This window comes from Pezoporus flaviventris, unplaced genomic scaffold (assembly GCF_033815535.1).
Source record: "Pezoporus flaviventris isolate CSIRO_AGI_PZ_B2104156 unplaced genomic scaffold, CSIRO_AGI_Pfla_v1 ptg000063l, whole genome shotgun sequence".
In the NCBI taxonomy this organism is placed as follows: Eukaryota; Metazoa; Chordata; class Aves; order Psittaciformes; family Psittacidae; genus Pezoporus; species Pezoporus flaviventris.
Window position 1 is genome coordinate 2,386,948 of NW_026892611.1, and position 17,239 is coordinate 2,404,186.

The window sequence follows — 17,239 nt, forward strand, 5'->3', positions numbered from 1 at the left end:
CTTCTGGGAGCCTCCGTCCCTGAATAGTCTGCACCATCTGCTGGAATAAGAGAAGGACTGACTCACTAACCATGAATTTCGGGGATGCAGGAGACTTTGGGGAATAAAAAGCCCTGGCTCTAACCTGCAATTACATATTTCTTGCAGTCTAAAAGGGGAAGAACAGCTAAAGATAATATCTACCCCTCTAACCCATGCAATGACACATAGCCTTCAAAAAGAGGGTGTAATTACAGGGCCACGTAATTCTAACAAGTAAACCCACAAGAATTCAACCCTACTATGAGGGCATAGCTTTAGGCCACAGGGAACATTTTAGCTTATTTATACAGATTCATTCCAAACATTCAGAAATGCCATCCCATGCCTTAGGTAAGTATTGCTGTAACCTCAGCATTCACCTCCCTGAACTCCACTTTGTTGCACTGCAAAAAGTACAAGTCTTCCTTTTCAAGCCTCTGCCCTCCAGCTCCCCCTCCTCTATAAAGTTTCCCCACCTCACTCTCAGTTTCCTGAACATCTTGCTTCCTATTTCCTATTTTCTGTCTTCCTTCCATCCCTCCTCCTCTGAGCTATTCTTGTCAAACTATCAATTTCATCTTATTTGACAGCACAGCAGCCCTCCATGACTGCGCTTTGCTCAACAAATTATCAGTTACATCAACCTTAAGACTCTTTTTCACTCCAGCGACTCTCCAGAAGAGGCAATTTGTAACATGCAAAGTAATATTAATGTCTGTGCTCAGGAATTTCCACTTTGCATTGCTAAGCTTTCATTTTGACTGAACTCTCCTCTGAAAAGACAGGACTAGCACAGGGCGGCTGCTCTGGAGCTCATCTGCACCACTGGCTGAGAATACCAAATAGATCTCAATATCTTTAATATTAGATGTATTTTTCCCTGGCTACAGCAAATTCGTATGACCATGATCAGTATCTCCATAGGTGAACATTGTTCAGACAGCATATTGCCTGCTCTCTTGACTCCAACCCAGAACAACAATAAAATGTATTGATTTAAGAAAACTCATCTTGTTAGATGAGTATAATGCAGCATTTCAGGGCTACCCATCACCTACAGGAATAAAGCTTGCTTTGGTCTATAATAACAGGCTGTACAACTGCCACTCTGATTTAAATGGTTTAAAACCAAACCTGTATTTAAAGAGATGGGCTTTCATTTGAAGATACAGATGAGATGTAAAAACTTCTCTAGTGGTCCTTCTAGAAAGGGCCATTTAATACCACAAATAAGGTATCAAAAAGAGATGCAAACCACCAGAAGATCTCTCCACAGCCCCTCCTTGGGCTGACAATGGAAGACTAACAAGTACAAACATCTGTCTACAGATGATTCCTCACAGAGCAAGCTGAGAAGCAGTTGAAAGAGGAGCTGTTTCTCTTGTTAGAAGGGGTCGCCTTTGAAGCACTGACTAATCACAAGGCAGGCAACCTGCTTTGCTTTCCCAGCTTGCAAAACCAGCAGCTAAAGCTTCTCTAAACCCACCCTTTCCTCTTTGCTGAGGGACTGTATGAGCTCAGTGCCAGCGTGTACAAGTAACCCATCCCCACCTGTTAATGTCGAGGCTGGCAGCCCAAAAAGCTGTCCCAGTGCAGGACCAGGCTGGGGGCACTGGCATTACCGGCTGTAATTTACTTTCAGCATTTCCAAGTAGACAAAGAGCTACCCTGGACCAGCTATGTATTCAGTTATCCCAGCATCCTGGCTCTCCCAGTAGCCAGTAACAAATGACTGTGAGGGGGGAAAAGCCAAGAATAACTAGGGACAAGGAAAACCTACTGCTCTCTGGTGGGGTCACCCAGCCTGACCATTGTTAGCCTTCAATGGACCTGTTACCCACTAATTTGATTTGGGTTGGGGGTTTTTTCCCTCCTGAAATCTATATTTCATCTTCAGCAATATTGAGTTACAATGAGTTCTACAATTTAATCCTTATGAAAAATGGACTCTCTCGATTTAAACATGCACTGATGGGTGCTCCCCTATTGCAAAATAGAACTAAACCCCTCTGCCCTGTTGCCTTCTCCAGATCATTTATCATTCGGTAAGCTCCTACAACAGTCTGTTAATTCATCTTCTTTTACCCAGGCTTTTTAGCCTCTTTCTTTTCAGCCCAAAACTCTAAGCCAGTTACATTAATAGCTTCTTGTTAACCAGTAACTATCACTGGATAGAACCGTTTCTGACTGTTTTCCCTTTAACTGCTTTAAACAGCAACAGAATCCTGCTTCCACTTTGCAAGTCTCTCCCTTAAACCACAGATATAAATCCATCAATCTACTAAACATCTGCATTAATCATAACTCTGAGGAAGAAGAAATCCTCTCAAAACTATGGGGATAACAGACTTGCTCAAAACACAGGGATCATTCGCGTCTCTGACCTGTTCTTTGCCCACCAGACTGCCCTTATCACATTTAACTTGGAAGGCAGCGCTAAAAAATCAGTGCAATTCAATGTGAGGGGTGGCAGCAGCGGAAAATGGGAGCAGAGCACTTTAAGAGAGCCCCGGGAAGCTGTAATCTGAAGCCTGCCGAAGGCTGGGCTGGGGGAAGCAGCAAAAAGCAGATGTGGCTGCACCAACCCTGCACTGTCCCCGACTCACACCCGCTGGGAGTCTGCGGCTGGAGGAGCCCGAGGTAAGGGGCAGCTCAGCCCTAGCACAGGGGAAGCGGAGGGCAGGGGATGAGGATGGTGAGCCCTCAGAGGACCTGGGAAACAGGGGACAACGATTCTTCTACAGGTGTTTATGGATGGGATTCCCACCCAAAGAGAGATCTCACCAAGGGTTGGGAGCCAGCAGCATCCTAGGGTACCTCTTTGCCTCCGGGGCTGCACTTGGGAAGTGGGGTGGTTTTCTGCCTTTCTAGCATCTGTGCTGCAGCTGGGAACATGCTTTTTCTTTGCAATGGTGACAACTTTGTTGCTGGTCCAATCCTCTAAGAGCTAGTGGTTGCAAGATGCTTTAGGAGTTAGTGCTGTGGGGTGGAGCAAGCTCTTCGAACTCACGGGTGATGTTTCCTAGCTCCCCTAAAATCAGAAGTGTTTATAAATGACGTGAGACCTGTACTGCTATAGATGGAAAGCAAAAGATTTCCTCTGCACCTGCAGGCCTTCAGAAGCAGACAGCTCCCAGGCACAAAGTTCCTTCTCAGCTCATTTCTCAAGGTTTTCTTCCTGTACTTTCCTGCCTGTAACATCACATGCTGCTGCTCCTTCTCTTTAAAGGCAGCCCCAGATATGAATATCATGCCTGAAACCATCCCACCTCTGTTCCAACCCAATTCTTTTTCTCTGCATTTCTGGCTAGGGGCTAAGAGACGTACAAATAGAATCCACATGTTCAGGCCAACTCAAACGCAAAAAGGCTTTGTCTTTCTAAAATGGAAATTGCTTTTTTGGCAAAGCCTGAGAAATATGAAGCTGGTGACAGTACTGGCAAAAACAATAGAGATCTGCAAAACCAATCTCCGCTCGCATGCTCCCGGGAGCTCAGGGGAGTTGGAAGCAGAGGCTGTGTTGAGATGATGGTTTTTGTTTGCAGAGAAAAGGTTATGCTCCATGGAAAACCTTCATCTCTAAACTAAACTGAGCCAAACCTCTTCCGCTTGGTGCGGAAAGCCATCGCTAGGATCTGTTTAACTTGGGCTCAACGCAGGGCTCCTGACATCTCTTTCAGCCTGGTGTCTATTCATTGTAAGACTCTGCAATGGTAAGAGCAATCCCAACATCATCATAGCCACTATCACATCACCAAACACATTGGGTTTTGCCAGTATAGTAAATCCTTTTGATACACATCTTCTGCACCAGAATAGCTCAGCTGCTTGGATAGCAGCAGGATGCGAGTGCACAAGGAAAAGAGGGTGTCACTTCTGCGTTACCCTGTCTAAACAGAGATGAAAACTTAAAGCCACTGCTGGGACACCTCTTTTTTCAAGGCAAAACTATCACCAGAAGAAAAGGGTTTCAGCAGGGAAGGGAAGCAGTGAACTGCCTTTCACTGAAGCAGAACCTCTGCCTGCACAGACTGGGTCCTGAACCGGGGCTTGTTGTAGCCACGTGGCTTTATGTTGTGTTTCTACCAGCAGGCATGTTTTCTTTACAGCTGAAGTTAATCTGAAACACATGTTCTTCCTCCTGCTTCACTGGATGCCTGGATCACAGGGGTTAGCTAAATACAACCCTCTTCCTTTCATTTCTGGGAATCTCTATAAACACTGCTTCAGACCAGCCTCGGTGGCGTCTGTTCTCAGGGGCATGACACTCGTGCAGTAGCTCTGGTTTACCCGCAGTGAAACCCTGCCTTACACACTGCCCTTTGGACCAGACAGATCTGGTCTGGAAGGGCCACAGAGGCCAAAACGGCAGGGATTAAAAGTGGATTCCATGATCCACAGAATCATTCTATGATTCCACAGAAGGCACAGTTTTGGGGAGTTTAGTACTTTTCTCCCACCTCCATTAAAACGCTGAATAAGCCAAACCCTGTCTTTCACTTCTTCTCTAGATCTGGCCTAGGGTTAGGTATTTACTCTCAGCCCCTTTCCTTGCTGTCTTTTATGAAAGCTCTTTTACTTGATCAAATTGCAAATAAGCAGCAAAGGATGCATATAGGTTCTACAGCCTTGCAGACACAAGAAACATGACAATCTACTGCCTGAGGCAGGTAACTTGCACAGCAGAGCAGTAACCAGTCTGTTTGGCTTTCTGCTCCATTCAACAATATGGATTTGTTGCCTTTTATAAATGAAGTATTGATTTTTTTTTTAAGTCTAAAACCCAGAAGATATGATTTAGTGCTCTTCTGGACCTTGGCACTCAGTAACTGCCAGCATCAGCGTGGTTTGGGCCACACATATCTGCTTTTGTGCTCAGGCACACCCAGACATGTTTGCTTGCCCAATTTTAAAGTCATTGGGCTGAATCCTTCAAACCAGAGAAGAAAACCCAGCTAAGATCAGGTGTGTGTTTCCAAATTGGAAAGGACAAGCAGCAACATGTGTCATTGCAGTTCCTGACAGAACCAAGTGAAGAGAAGTGGTTAGAGATGTATTTGTTTGTTTGCTTAACTTCTTCTGTTGTGTTCTTGCTCTGTAGGTTCAGGCATGCAGATTCCAGTGGTTCTCCTTTTCTTGGGTCTCTTAACTGTCCCAAGCAGATCCCAGAACTCAGCTACAGCGCAGGTGAGTAGGAGACAACACAAGGAGAGTGAGGGAGAGATACTTGGAGCAGGTAATTCAATTTTAGAGAATCTTAGGGCAGGATTAAGCACTACCCTGCCAAGTTACTAGGATTTTATTTAGCAACATAATGAGACTAACTCCTGCTTTATCTAGATAAAGCCTTACGTCAGGGGATAACTGTGAGGCAGAAGTAGTGGATTCCAACCTGAGTGCTGCCTTCAGCTTTAATAGGACACTTTGTAAAGTAACTACACTCTCTGTTCCTACACTTTAAAGTTCCTACACTACCTGTAAGATTAAGCAGCTCACAGAAGAGGATCTGTAGATTCCTTGCCTTTGAAATACTTATCACAACCGTACCTACCCTTGTAAACTAAGTCTAACCAGAGTGCTCACTGTACCTGCTAGAACTCTGCCACTGCTGATGGAGCTGGTGAGGTTGAAGAGGAAGATCCATTCTACAAGAGCCCTGTAAATAAGCTGGCAGCTGCAGTCTCCAACTTTGGCTATGACCTGTACCGGCAGCAATCTAGCCGGACAGCCACTGCTAACGTCCTGCTGTCTCCATTCAGCCTGGCTACAGCACTTTCTGGTCTCTCACTCGGTGAGTTCTTGCCCCTTGCCCTCACGTGGTGTTGGGTTTGACAGACCTTCCCTCACACTGTTTGTCCTTGTCATTGGCAGGGGCTGGAGAACGAACGGAAGATGTGATTTCTCGTGCTCTCTTCTATGATCTGCTTAACAAAGCTGAGGTCCACAATACTTACAAGGAGCTACTGAGCAGTGTGACTGGGCCAGAGAAGAGCATGAAAAGCGCCTCCCGTATCATCTTGGAGAAAAGTAAAAGTCCTTCTTCCCCTCTATCAGATCTTACCTCAATAACTAGCAGCAGGTAGAACACACTGAGTAACACCACACTAACAGCTCTAGCTCTGACATACTCTTAAGCCAAGACGCAGACAGTGCACGGAATGCTATTCCTGCTCCAGAAAAGCCTGGAAGGTTTGTGTGCACATAAACAAAGACTTATGCACACAAAGACACTGGTGACACAGCAGCAAACAGAAGGAAGACCTAGAATAAACTTGCTGAGGATTTTGCCTTCACTCCAGGGTTTCTGGCAGGTGTTGCTAATTTCCAGGAACCACAAATCCCATTTTCTATTTGTGATAGCATTCAGCCATATTCCTTTGTTTAATTCCTTGCAGAGCTAGTTGAAATGTCTGCTTTTGGCATGAAATAAACATCTGCTCAGACAGCTAAGAGCTATCTTTTGGAACCTGCGGGTTCCAAGAATCCAATAGGTTGAGTAAGCTGTACTCTTAAAGCAAGCTGGAGAAAGAAGAAAGACTGATGTGTAGGAATAGCTGTGTCCAAGCCTTCTGTTCTTATCTCCTCTCTTTACTTTTCAGAAAAGAGTTATGCCACATTCCAGCATGGGTGGCTATAGGATTTGGATCAGTTTCCTCAATGTGCCTTCAGTCATTCTTCTTCAAAGCAGGTTTCTGTATACACACAGCCTCAGATGTTTTATGAGAGAACTGCTGCTGGGCTTTGGATTGCAATCTGCTGCCTTGAGATTGTTGTGATAAGGGAGCTAGCTGCAGTATCAATGTTTTTGCTCCCCAGGACTGAGGGTGAAGCCTGGATTTCACAGCCAGCTGGAGAAGTCCTACAGGATGCGTCTGAAGGCACTAAGTGGCAATACCCAGTTAGACCTCCAAGAAGTCAACAACTGGGTACGACAGCAGACAAAGGGCAGGATTATGCGGTTTATGAAGGACATGCCCACAGATGTCAGCATTCTCCTTGCTGGGGCTGCTTACTTCAAGGGTAAGAATGTTGTGCACTTGCTCACAGAAAGGGTCTATAAGTTTGTGTTAGGAGAGACAGGAAGGAACGCTCCCACTTCAAATAGAGCAAACAGACTGTCAAAGAGACAGTGTAAGAAGAAAGTGTTTGAGAACACTTAGCAAAGAACAAAAAAAAATGCATGCTACCTGAAAAGAGAGAGTCCTCAAGGGAGGAATCAGTGCTCTTGGGAAGCTGAATCTTGACCTGTTTGCAGGAAGAGATCAGAGAAGAAAGCTTAAGCACACAAAACTCCACAGCAGGAGACAGAATGTTGCCATTTAGGGAAGGCACAGCTTAAAGAGTGTACTGAGCCTTTTTACCACTGTAGAAAGGGAGATAGTAAAGGCTGTTCTAGAACATGCTGTAAGGCAGGGTCCCGGAGAATTACTGCTTAGAGACAAGGAGCAAAATAAAGGGTGGGGAGAGAAGCACTTTATATGCATTGACACAACTGTTACCCTTTAAAATAGTTTTGTAATTACATAAGTAGAAATCAACTACTCAATAGCTACTCCACCCATACACTGGCTTGATTTTTTCATTTCCCATTTAGTCAATCCTCAGATGAAAAGGAGGAGCCAAAGAGTGGCAGTAAATCAGTAGCTTTAATCAGTCTATTTCCATCCCTATCATCATTCAGTTATGCCTCCACTCTTAAAAGCACAAATACTGTATATATAAAGCACAAGATTACTCAGCCACAGACACAAACCTGGTTTCCTATGCTATTATTCCAGAAATTCCTGCATTTTTATCTTTTTGAAAAACAGGGACCTGGAAAACCAAGTTTGACACCAAGAAGACTGTCCTGAAGGACTTCCATCTGGATGAGGGCAGAACTGTGAAGGTGCCCATGATGTCAGACCCCAAAGCCATACTGCGATACGGTTTTGATTCCGAACTCAACTGCAAGGTCAGAGAGCAAATATTGCACAAGATCTCCTAAACCTACTGAGGAACAGGCTCAGCTACACTTACCTGTTAACCCACACCAGAAGACAGCCTCGCTCCTCCCATCAGCCTACTTTTGCAATTCCTATTTTGAAAGGCTGCATGTTGATTCTTTAGAACATCCCACTCCTACGTTGGCTATGTGACAAGCAGGCCAGAACTTAAATAACACACTGGTCCTACTACCCTGTATTGCTTGACCGAAAGTTGGGCAAGAAGGCAGAGCACACTCTGCCAGACTTCCATCTCTACCTCTTTCAACCAATCTTTCACTGTAGCATGAGCTCAAAGGTGTTCCAGATGAGAATCCCCCAAAGCAATACTGCAGCTCATTACAGGGCTCAACAGGGGAGAGACAATATTTGCCATGTAATAGCATGGGTTGATGAAAGCCTGGGTGCCAGAGGGGTCAGGAAGCATCACGTCCCATAAAGCAAACAGGGAACAAGACCAAATGTTAACTGGAAAGGCTGACCAGGCAGTTGAGATTCAGGCCTGGTACAGGATGGGTAAAACTGTTTATTATTGATGCCACCCTTTCTCATTTGTAATTTGCCTTCCAGATTGCCCAGCTCCCACTGACAGAGGGAATCAGTGCCATGTTCTTCCTGCCTACGAAGGTGACCCAGAATATGACTCTGATTGAGGAAAGCCTTACTTCTGAGTTTGTTCATGATGTAGACAAGGAGCTGAAGACAGTCCATGCTGTGCTGAGCTTGCCCAAACTCAAGCTGAACTATGAAGAGGCACTTGGCAGCATGCTAAAGGAGACAAGTATGTACATCACACAGCCTCTACAGACTGCCAGGGCTCAAAGCAGTGGGCAGGTTGCTTCCTGCTCTCAGAAGAATATGAAGCTGGTGGGTTATTAGTTAGGTCCTGCTGTCTGTGTAGAGATTTCACCAGCAACTAAACCACTTCGGTCCAGAACTCTTCAACTTTCCATCACACCTTTCCACCAAGCTCATACAATGCTTCTGATACTGAGAGGGAGAAGCTCAGTAGAGACAGATTAAAGCTCTTCCTGTGCCCTCCTGGATCACAGCATCAGCAGTACTGCTCCATCTGCAATCTATGCTTTCAGCTAATGGCATTTTCTTTCTCTTCTCCAGGGCTCCAATCACTTTTCACATCACCTGATTTTACCAAGATTTCTGCCAAGCCTATTAGCCTATCTCATGTGCAACACAAGGCAGTTCTGGAGCTTAGTGAAGATGGGGAAGGATCCACACCAAATCCTGGGGTGAATGCTGCTCGTCTGACCTTCCCCATAGAGTATCACGTGGACAGACCCTTCCTTCTTGTACTGAGAGATGACCCCACTGGAACCCTCCTCTTCATCGGCAAGATCCTGGATCCCAGGGGTGTTTAGATCCCTTCACAATAATCTGCAATGGTAGGGCCCAAATGGAAAGGGTGGTATTGGGAGGCATACTGGCTCCCTGCTCTGCTGCACAAAGACACAACTTGCAAATCTTATGCCTTCATGCTGCAATAAAAAGAGCTTTTGCTATTAATCTCAGTAAGCCCCAGTATTCTCCCTTGAAAGATTGTCTGCCTATGTCATATGCCTTCACGCTCTTATTTTCCCTAGATGAGCCACAATTCAGTTCTGTGTGCTACACCATCTGGTGTATACTGCATTTTCCTGTCTTCCAACCTGATGCCAGGTGTTTATACTGAATCCCTCAGCCCTTCAAGTTCTGCAGTGTCCCCTCCTATAGCCTATAAGTTTGCAATTCCCATCCTGCTGCCTCACCCATTCCAACCATTTACATTTCGTGCTGACAAGAAGCAAAGTGCTTCACAGCATTAGAAATAAAAGGCAGTGTGCTCTGGATGTCTGCATGTTCATAACCATCAGGGTACAACCCATGGGAGACTCCCATCTCTAGAAACACAGGCATACACAAGGATCTCAAAAGTTTGCTTCAAAGGCAGGAATTATGCAAGAGCATCTATTCCCACCATACCACACACAGACCCTTATGTTACAACTGGTCATTTTATTTACAACAGTCTCACTAGAGAGCATTTCAGACTTCATTCAGGTTGTTGTTACACATGATTTTCCAGCTTGTCCTACACGACTACCTTACCACATGAAACTTAGCTTTGATGAAAGATCACACTGCAGCTTCTTTTGACAGGGAAATTAAGTCCTCTGAAGGATGCTTCTGGGAAGCTCTAACAGGCAGGTCTTCATCTCTTGTAGCTCCTGGATCTGAGTACTCTGTGGACCACAGTGCACCAACAAAATCTCCTCTGCTCTTTGAATCGTGCTCAGAGCTTCAGAAACTGCAAATCTGAAATAGGAAGAGAATAAGAACAGAGTGTAAATACACTTAGTTCAGCTCTTTAACTTAAAAAACCTTTAACCCCTCCCAAATAAAAACCTAAACCTGTTCATGGGTACAGATCCTACCCTCCACTGCTTTTCAGCACTAGCTGTGCACTTCAGCTGCAAAGGGAAGATGGGGAAGGGAAAGGTAAAGAGATGGACAAAACCACTTAAAACATTATCTTGGTACTCACTACTTCCTCACTGCAGCTCCCACTAAAATCAATTCAGTTACAAGGAGGTGTTGTGAGAAGATTTTCAGAGGCAGTCAGGGGATTTGCTTGCCCAAATAGAGCAAGAGGATTTTGTTTCCTCCTTTGAAAGGATGTCAGCAACATTATACAACTGAGATATAAACACTAAGGGTGGGTATTTGTCAAAATAATAGGGCAGGGAATAAATGGAGCCAGTGAGAGGAAAAGAATAGACAGGGACAAAGCAGAGAAATGAGTCCAAAGAGAGTCATGAGGTATAAGTGATCCCCAGTGAGGTTAATGAACTTGCACTTGAGTAATGGCCAACTTTTGTACCTGTGCCAGCCTGGCTGGGGTCCTGTGAGACACTCTGGTGATGCCAAGGACCACTTCCCATGATGCTGGGTCAGACACACAGGAGTGGGGCATGGAAGGGATGGGACAGAGAATGAAAGCAAATTTACCCATTGAAGAGAATTTGGGCCAGCTTGAAAAGTTCATGACCTATTTCTACACTTGATGGTCCATGATGCATTTCCACAATCTCAATGCTCCTCTGCAGGTGTCTGGCTGCTTCCTGCCACTTCCCTGATGGCAAAAACAGAAAAACAAGAAATGAGTCATGAATAAATACTTTCTAGAGCTACTGCCACCCAAAGAATATGACATTATGCAAAATGCATCCACAGCGTGCTTGGGAGGCTGCTGACCTCAGAACAAGGACAGAGGATCTAGAACATGAGATGACATTAATGTTCATTGGCTGTTGGGGATGCAGTTTTGGCCAAAGCACTCTTTCCAAAAGCCCTTCTGTCAAAATCAGAGAAATAGACTAGGAAACAAGGGCTGGTCAAAGAAAAGGCAAGTCATGTTAAATTCAAAGGTCAGAAAACTAAAGCTAATGAGAAGACAATGCCATACCAAGAGTAGCATAGACCTGTGCCAGATGATCCTCCATCTCTCCCATCAGCAAATGCTCTGGAGACAAGAGGTTTCCAGCCTTCATCTGACACTTCTGGAGCATTTTAATAGCCTGATCTACAACAAAACAGGGTACAAAATTAATCCTCCTAGCCAGTTTCTAACTTTCCATGATCCAGGAACTAGTATCAGTCCAATCTCATCTTTGCATCTTACACAGCTAGATTTGGATTCAACATTGACTTCTTCTGCAACCCTGCTTATTATAATGCAGTGCTGGCCTGATTCACCCCAGGAAAGCAAGGCTTGGGAATGTGTAACTCCAATGTTACCCTGAGTTCTTTAGGTTACTATGGAACAGCGTGTGACTTAGATTAACACCCGGATCAGGGGTATAAAAAACCTAAAGCTCAAGTCCCCAGGGACACCAGGCTGCGTGCCAGGAGACCCCAACTGCATAAGCAACAGTGCCATCTCATGGCTAAAACTATGCCTCCCGATGTGCATTCACTAGCTGCTGACCTTAAAGCTGAGCCTTACCAGCCTTCCTGGCTCTTAGCAGCTCTAACGCATTCTTGATTTGTTGCTGAAGATCCTGCAAACGGTGTGACAGGCTCTCTCTGCTGACTGAGATTGCACAAGCTTCATTTGAACAGCAAAGCATGTCCTCCCCCTGTGGAAATCATCCCTGTGATCACTCCTGTTGCTTGCCATCTCTGTTATCTCTGCACTGTGTTATAGAGAGGCTAAATTGTTTCTCAGTTGCATTCATTAAACAAAGTGACTTGCTTTTAAATTGCTATTGAGTTATTTGATTTGATGATAAACTTCCAGGAATAGCTATTACTATGCGAGGTATAGATTAGGCCAAAGCAGGGTATGTGATACTCAACTGATGTTCATACAATACACGTACTGCCTTGGCTTCTCCTCATGTTTTAATTCACATCCTGTGAACTGCAGAGTGTGACTCTCTCTACATACAGCCCCTGTATGCACATCTTCTATTCTAGACTCCAGGCCTTCATTTTCTTTCCTATATATCTCCATTCCCCTAGAGTACATCATTGTGATATTCCCAAGTTCTTTCATCAAGTTCAAAGGGCTTTTAACTTGCTGTTAAAGGCATTATTTTCCCTATTTGCTGACATACAAGAACATTACAGGAAAGCTGCTAAGCACAGTGAGATACTCTCTTGACTCTACAGGGGCTTTTGCCTTCTGAGCAGAGATCACAGACTGAGCTCTTTAACTCTTGACTTTCCCAAAGACCCAAACACATCCCTGTAAGTTATACAATCGCAGCTATGGAAGAACTACCTGCATTGGAGCTCGGCAGGTAGGACAGCAGAATGAGTTTCTCATGGCCACCACACTCTTGACATCAGACTCTAACTCTTCAAGGCAGGCCTGGCAGCGACACTCAAAGAAATACTGTCTGAGAAGCTGTTGTCTCTCAGCAACCCTCATTCTACATCGATGAGGCCCTGTGAAGGGAGGCCAAGGGTGTAGAAATCTCCACACAGGTACAGTTCTTAACATCAGACTAAATATATCTTTGTTACACTTGAGACTAGACATAGCACCTTTTAGAGAAGACATAATTGAAGACCAAGAAACAGTGGGCTCAGGAGATACGATTTTACATTGACATCTTTGATCAAGGCTTACATATAAGCAACATTATACTGTGATTTATGATATCAATAGTAATCAGTTAGCATACCAGTAGAGGTGAGAGGATGTTTGTGCCTTGAGACAAACAGAGAGTTAACCTTACCATAGCAATGCAAAACCTCTTGGCCACTTGGGATTGGCTGCGATGCCCTGACAGTGGCAGCTGTGCCACTAAATGACACACTGATATTGGGCGAGCAGGAATGGTTCAGGAGGCTGAGGACAGGAAAGAAGGCTGTCGCCAGGCGCACAGGCTTCTTATTTACAACAGCACCATCTCCGGACCCTGAAGACAGAGGAAAACCAAGAAGGTTGAGAAAGAAAGCTCAGTAACCAATGCAACTTCTGCACCGAGCACTGTGACCAACTGCAGAGACTGGTAGAAAGGTTTCTGTATGTTGCTGCAATAAATAATAGCTATAGCTAAATACCCTCTAGCTGTGCACCAAAGAAGAGGCCAGCATGGGACAGGCCATACATTTTAAGCAAGTCATTCCCATCTGCAAAGGGAGCTTTCCAGAACTGAGCATTCAATCTCTTTACACAAGCTGGATGAGTAAGGGTAACAGAGAAGGGCTTTGAAGTTGTTATCTTACCTGCCTCCTGCATCACAGTGATGGCTTGTGCATTACACTGCAGCTGCAACACATGCCTCAGCATTGCTTCTGCCACAGTCTTCAGCTCTGGAGACAATTCACTCGATGTTTCTTCACAAGGCTTTGGTCTGGACCACTTCTTAGATGATTCCTGATTGAGAACAGCAGCCTCTAGGCCAGCTTCTTGCAGCTGTCTGCATATAGCTACGACACTCAGCATGCAAAGGAACTTATGTTCAGGGCTGTGCTTCTCAGCATGTGGCAAAAGGTTGAACACAGCCTGGTAAGAACTCTGGTACTGACCATCGTTGCTACAACCAGGGATACCTCTGGTACCAGCTCTTGTATCTGCTGCTTCGCTAACATGTTTGCATCTTGCCTCAGGGTTATGAAGGTCCTTGTTATCATCATGGGACCATTCCACCAGCCTCCTAACCTCTGGAAAACCTGCCAGTAGAATAGTCCTGAAGGCAACATGGCAGAAGACCCCTAATGTGAGAAGCAGTGGTCCCAGGGAGCACTCTGTCCTGTGGTACTGCTCCCAGGCCGTATCTGCACACTTCTGGCTGCAATACTTTGCATAACTGCACCCACAGCAAGGCACTGAGGCCAGGAGCTGCCTCAGACACCGGTGGCAATAAAGATCTGCATTAGTGACTCGAGTATCCCATGCTGTTTCACTGCTGTCCTGCAGAAGAAGGCTCTCCCCTGGGCAGAGCACGCTTACAAAGGCCTCCTCTTTCAACAGGCTCTGTCCTGGCAGGATGTCCTGGGAGGCCACCAAGTGACGTCCTCTGTCTGTATCAAAATTCAAGCTCAAAGATGAAGATGCTCCTGAAATGCTGTCATTCTCTTCCCAGATCTCTGACTCTCTTTGAATGTCACCACATGCTTCTCGTGCAGGCTCTGGGCAGGTCTCCTTCTCGTGTACTTTTACCTTCAGTTGACTTAACTTTTCTAGCAGTGTCTGCTGTGTAGGGATCGTCATGATCCCATCCATAGCAATCTTATTCTCTACCACACTGAGGGCACCAGCTGCCTCCTGTAACCTCCCCAGACGCAGCAGACATTCAGCTTTCCTCAGCAGCACCTTGGGCAGCAGCCTGTCCGGGTAGCCATGACTTTCTGCCCTGGCAATATCTTCCAAACAAACCTAGGAACAAAGACAAGGCCATCCAAATGCAGTCGAAACCAGCTGAGACTTGCACTCTTAACTCCATCTAAGATGCAGAGTATTTGAATAGAACCATGGAATGGTTTGGGTTGGAAAGGACCTTAAAGTTCATCCAGTTCCAAAGCAGGGACACCTTCCACTAGAGCAGGTTGATTCAAGCCCCATCCAACCTGGCCTTGAACACTGCCAGGGATGGGGCAGCCACAGTTTGATGATCAATGCCCATGCACATTTGTTGGCCAAATAAATCCTGACACAGAACAAGAAGCAAAGGAGGAATCCTTCAGAAAGTATTGACGGATGCTTTAAGCACTGCTTCAGAAGCACATCTGATCTATTCTAACAATCAAATACCCCTTACTGCTGGGTTTGCACCTGAACCCTGCGTGCAGACACTGTGGTTGGCTTTTGCAAATCATAGGTGTGGTTATGTGGATCTAACTGTTTACAATAACAGAAACAAAGCTGGCTAAAGACACAAGATTAGACAACAGGTTAAAAAGGGTCAGAAGTCTTGAGCAAAATGGAGTCACATAGCAAAAGAATTTGTAAAGATAAAAGAAAGAAGGGAGCTTGATATAAGAAAAGCTAGTGCCTGAAAAGCATAGAGTTAAAAGTACTTTTTAGTTTAACTTAGGTTGTAGAAAGACAACAACATTTATGTTGCAAGTCTGTGGAATGTAGCGGCCCCGCTAAACATGAGTTAATTGTTTCACACCAGTCTTCTAAAGATACTTTAGTTTTAAAGAGCAATGTTTGTGTTGTAAGTCTGTGGTGAGATAACAGGATTTAGTGGCCCCACTAAACATGAATGAGTTGTTTCACACCACCCTTCTACTCATCAGTTAGTTTAGAGACAGAGCCTCCCAAACATCTTCTAGCTTGGGATATTCCTTGTCTGCCCATCCTGCAATAAATTCTGCAGGAAGGTCACACTGGTTTACATCTTTGCTTTCTCAGAATAATTACAGATATAGCTGGTTGTGTGATTGCTGGGGGGTCCAACTGTGCCCAAGGTGAAAAGTACACCGTGAGAAAGACTGCTTACTGCATCTTGAAGACCCCGTGCTCACAAGAGGAAGACTGTTTACTTCATCCTCAGGACCCCTGCCCACAATCACCATAGAGCAGTGCGCAGACGCCAAGAGGAGGAGACTTATGATAATAGGTTCCTAGAGCTAGTTATAATATCCCCTGCCTATATGTGGGAATTATGAACATGCATGAAACTAATGTAATAGTGAAAGCATATAAACCTGTAACAAATACTGATCATTCCCGCCTCTGGCTATGGTCATGCGCCCATTGCTTTTGCTTTAGTGACTTTGTCCCTCAATAAAACCTTCTTATGTTGTTTAGAGGAGTGAGTTCTTACTTCACGGAACCCTTCAGAAAGTAACAATGGATGCTTTAAGCACAGCTTCGGAAGCACATCGCATTTACCCTAACAATCAAACACCCCTTACTGCAGGGTTTGCACCTGAGCCCTGCATGCAAGCACTGTGGTAACACCTCAGAGGGTGCTCGGCCTCATCCCCCAGCCCCACCTCTTTAACTACACGAGGCCTGAAGCCGTGTTCTGTGCATGCAGCCTTGCTTGGGGACCCCCAGGAGCTCGGCGGTGGGGCCAGGGCCAGGCCGGGCCCGTTTCCCTACCACAAGTTACCTCAAAGCACCCCAGGTGGAAGAGGGCAGCGGAGCGGTTGGCGAAGCACAGGGACACCTCAGGGCTGCCGGGGAGCTCATGGGACGCCGCCTGTGGGGAGCAAGGAGCTGCTGCCTCAGCGGGAAGGGCCCTCAACGGGGATCCCCTCACGGGTGCATCCTTTCACGGAGGCCCCAGGCTATGAGGGCCCCGTCCCGGGGGCTGCCCCCGCCCCACGCACCTGCGAGTAGAGCCTCCCGGCGGCACCGTACTGGCGGCGGCCGAACAACCGGTTTCCCTCCTCCCTGTAGAAGCGCGCTGCCGCCGGCTCCTTGCCCGCCCGCGCCCGGCGGCATAGACGCTGCAGGGCCGCCGCCTCCACCTCAGGCCTGCAGGACACGGGGGGGGGGGGGTGTCAGTTCCGCGCTCCAGCCCCGCTGCACTCCGTCCCACCCCGCCCCGCGGCTCACCGGAGCAGGCCGCAGCCCAGGCGCACCGTGTCCTGCAGCGACGCCGCCGCCAACCGCTCCCGTAGCGGCGGGTCCAGCGCTGCCCAGCGCCGGGCAGCACACAGCTGCCATTCCTCTACGGGCAGTGCCATTGATACCGCGATGGCGGCGCCCAGCCGTCAGCGGCACGACGCTTCCGCCGTACAACGCTAAACAACCAATAGGAACG

The 17,239-nt window shown here is 46.3% G+C and overlaps 2 protein-coding genes across 3 annotated transcripts; one reads left to right on the plus strand and one right to left on the minus strand.

Annotated features, from left to right (window-relative positions):
- Nucleotides 1-2,503: 2,503 nt before the first annotated feature.
- Nucleotides 2,504-9,535, plus strand: SERPINF1 (serpin family F member 1). Its single transcript, XM_061470038.1, has 8 exons — nt 2,504-2,661; nt 5,123-5,208; nt 5,617-5,812; nt 5,893-6,048; nt 6,838-7,041; nt 7,833-7,975; nt 8,577-8,787; nt 9,126-9,535. Exons 2-8 carry the CDS (start codon nt 5,131-5,133, stop codon nt 9,383-9,385), a joined length of 1,248 nt encoding a protein of 415 aa, XP_061326022.1. The 5' UTR covers nt 2,504-2,661; nt 5,123-5,130; the 3' UTR covers nt 9,386-9,535.
- A 464-nt stretch (nt 9,536-9,999) lies between these two features.
- On the minus strand, nt 10,000-17,203 carry SMYD4 (SET and MYND domain containing 4). 2 transcript variants are annotated; one of them, XM_061470012.1, is made up of 10 exons: nt 17,032-17,203; nt 16,803-16,950; nt 16,583-16,672; nt 13,743-14,895; nt 13,250-13,432; nt 12,790-12,956; nt 12,010-12,142; nt 11,470-11,586; nt 11,013-11,136; nt 10,000-10,319 (listed from the first exon to the last, which is right to left on the minus strand). In XM_061470012.1, the coding sequence occupies exons 1-10, from the start codon at nt 17,160-17,162 to the stop codon at nt 10,169-10,171; spliced, it is 2,397 nt and encodes a 798-aa protein (XP_061325996.1). In that variant the 5' UTR covers nt 17,163-17,203; the 3' UTR covers nt 10,000-10,168. The 2 variants fall into 2 exon arrangements, with proteins under 2 accessions (XP_061325996.1, XP_061325997.1); XM_061470013.1 differs by lacking the exon at nt 16,583-16,672.
- Between the last annotated feature and the right edge of the window lie 36 nt (nt 17,204-17,239).

What these genes read in the sequence shown, in the direction of transcription:
- SERPINF1 (XM_061470038.1), top strand. Translation starts at nt 5,131, where the DNA reads ATGCAGATTCCAGTGGTTCTCCTTTTCTTGGGTCTCTTAACTGTCCCA. An exon ending in CCGTATCATCTTGGAGAAAA is followed by an intron (nt 6,049 to 6,837) that starts GTAAAAGTCCTT and finishes TTTGCTCCCCAG; the next exon opens with GACTGAGGGTGAAGCCTGGA. An exon ending in CAGCATGCTAAAGGAGACAA is followed by an intron (nt 8,788 to 9,125) that starts GTATGTACATCA and finishes TCTCTTCTCCAG; the next exon opens with GGCTCCAATCACTTTTCACA.
- SMYD4 (XM_061470012.1), bottom strand. Translation starts at nt 17,162, where the DNA reads ATGGCACTGCCCGTAGAGGAATGGCAGCTGTGTGCTGCCCGGCGCTGG. An exon ending in CCGGGAGGCTCTACTCGCAG is followed by an intron (nt 16,673 to 16,802) that starts GTGCGTGGGGCG and finishes TGCTCCCCACAG; the next exon opens with GCGGCGTCCCATGAGCTCCC. An exon ending in GCTAAGAGCCAGGAAGGCTG is followed by an intron (nt 11,587 to 12,009) that starts GTAAGGCTCAGC and finishes GTTTTGTTGTAG; the next exon opens with ATCAGGCTATTAAAATGCTC.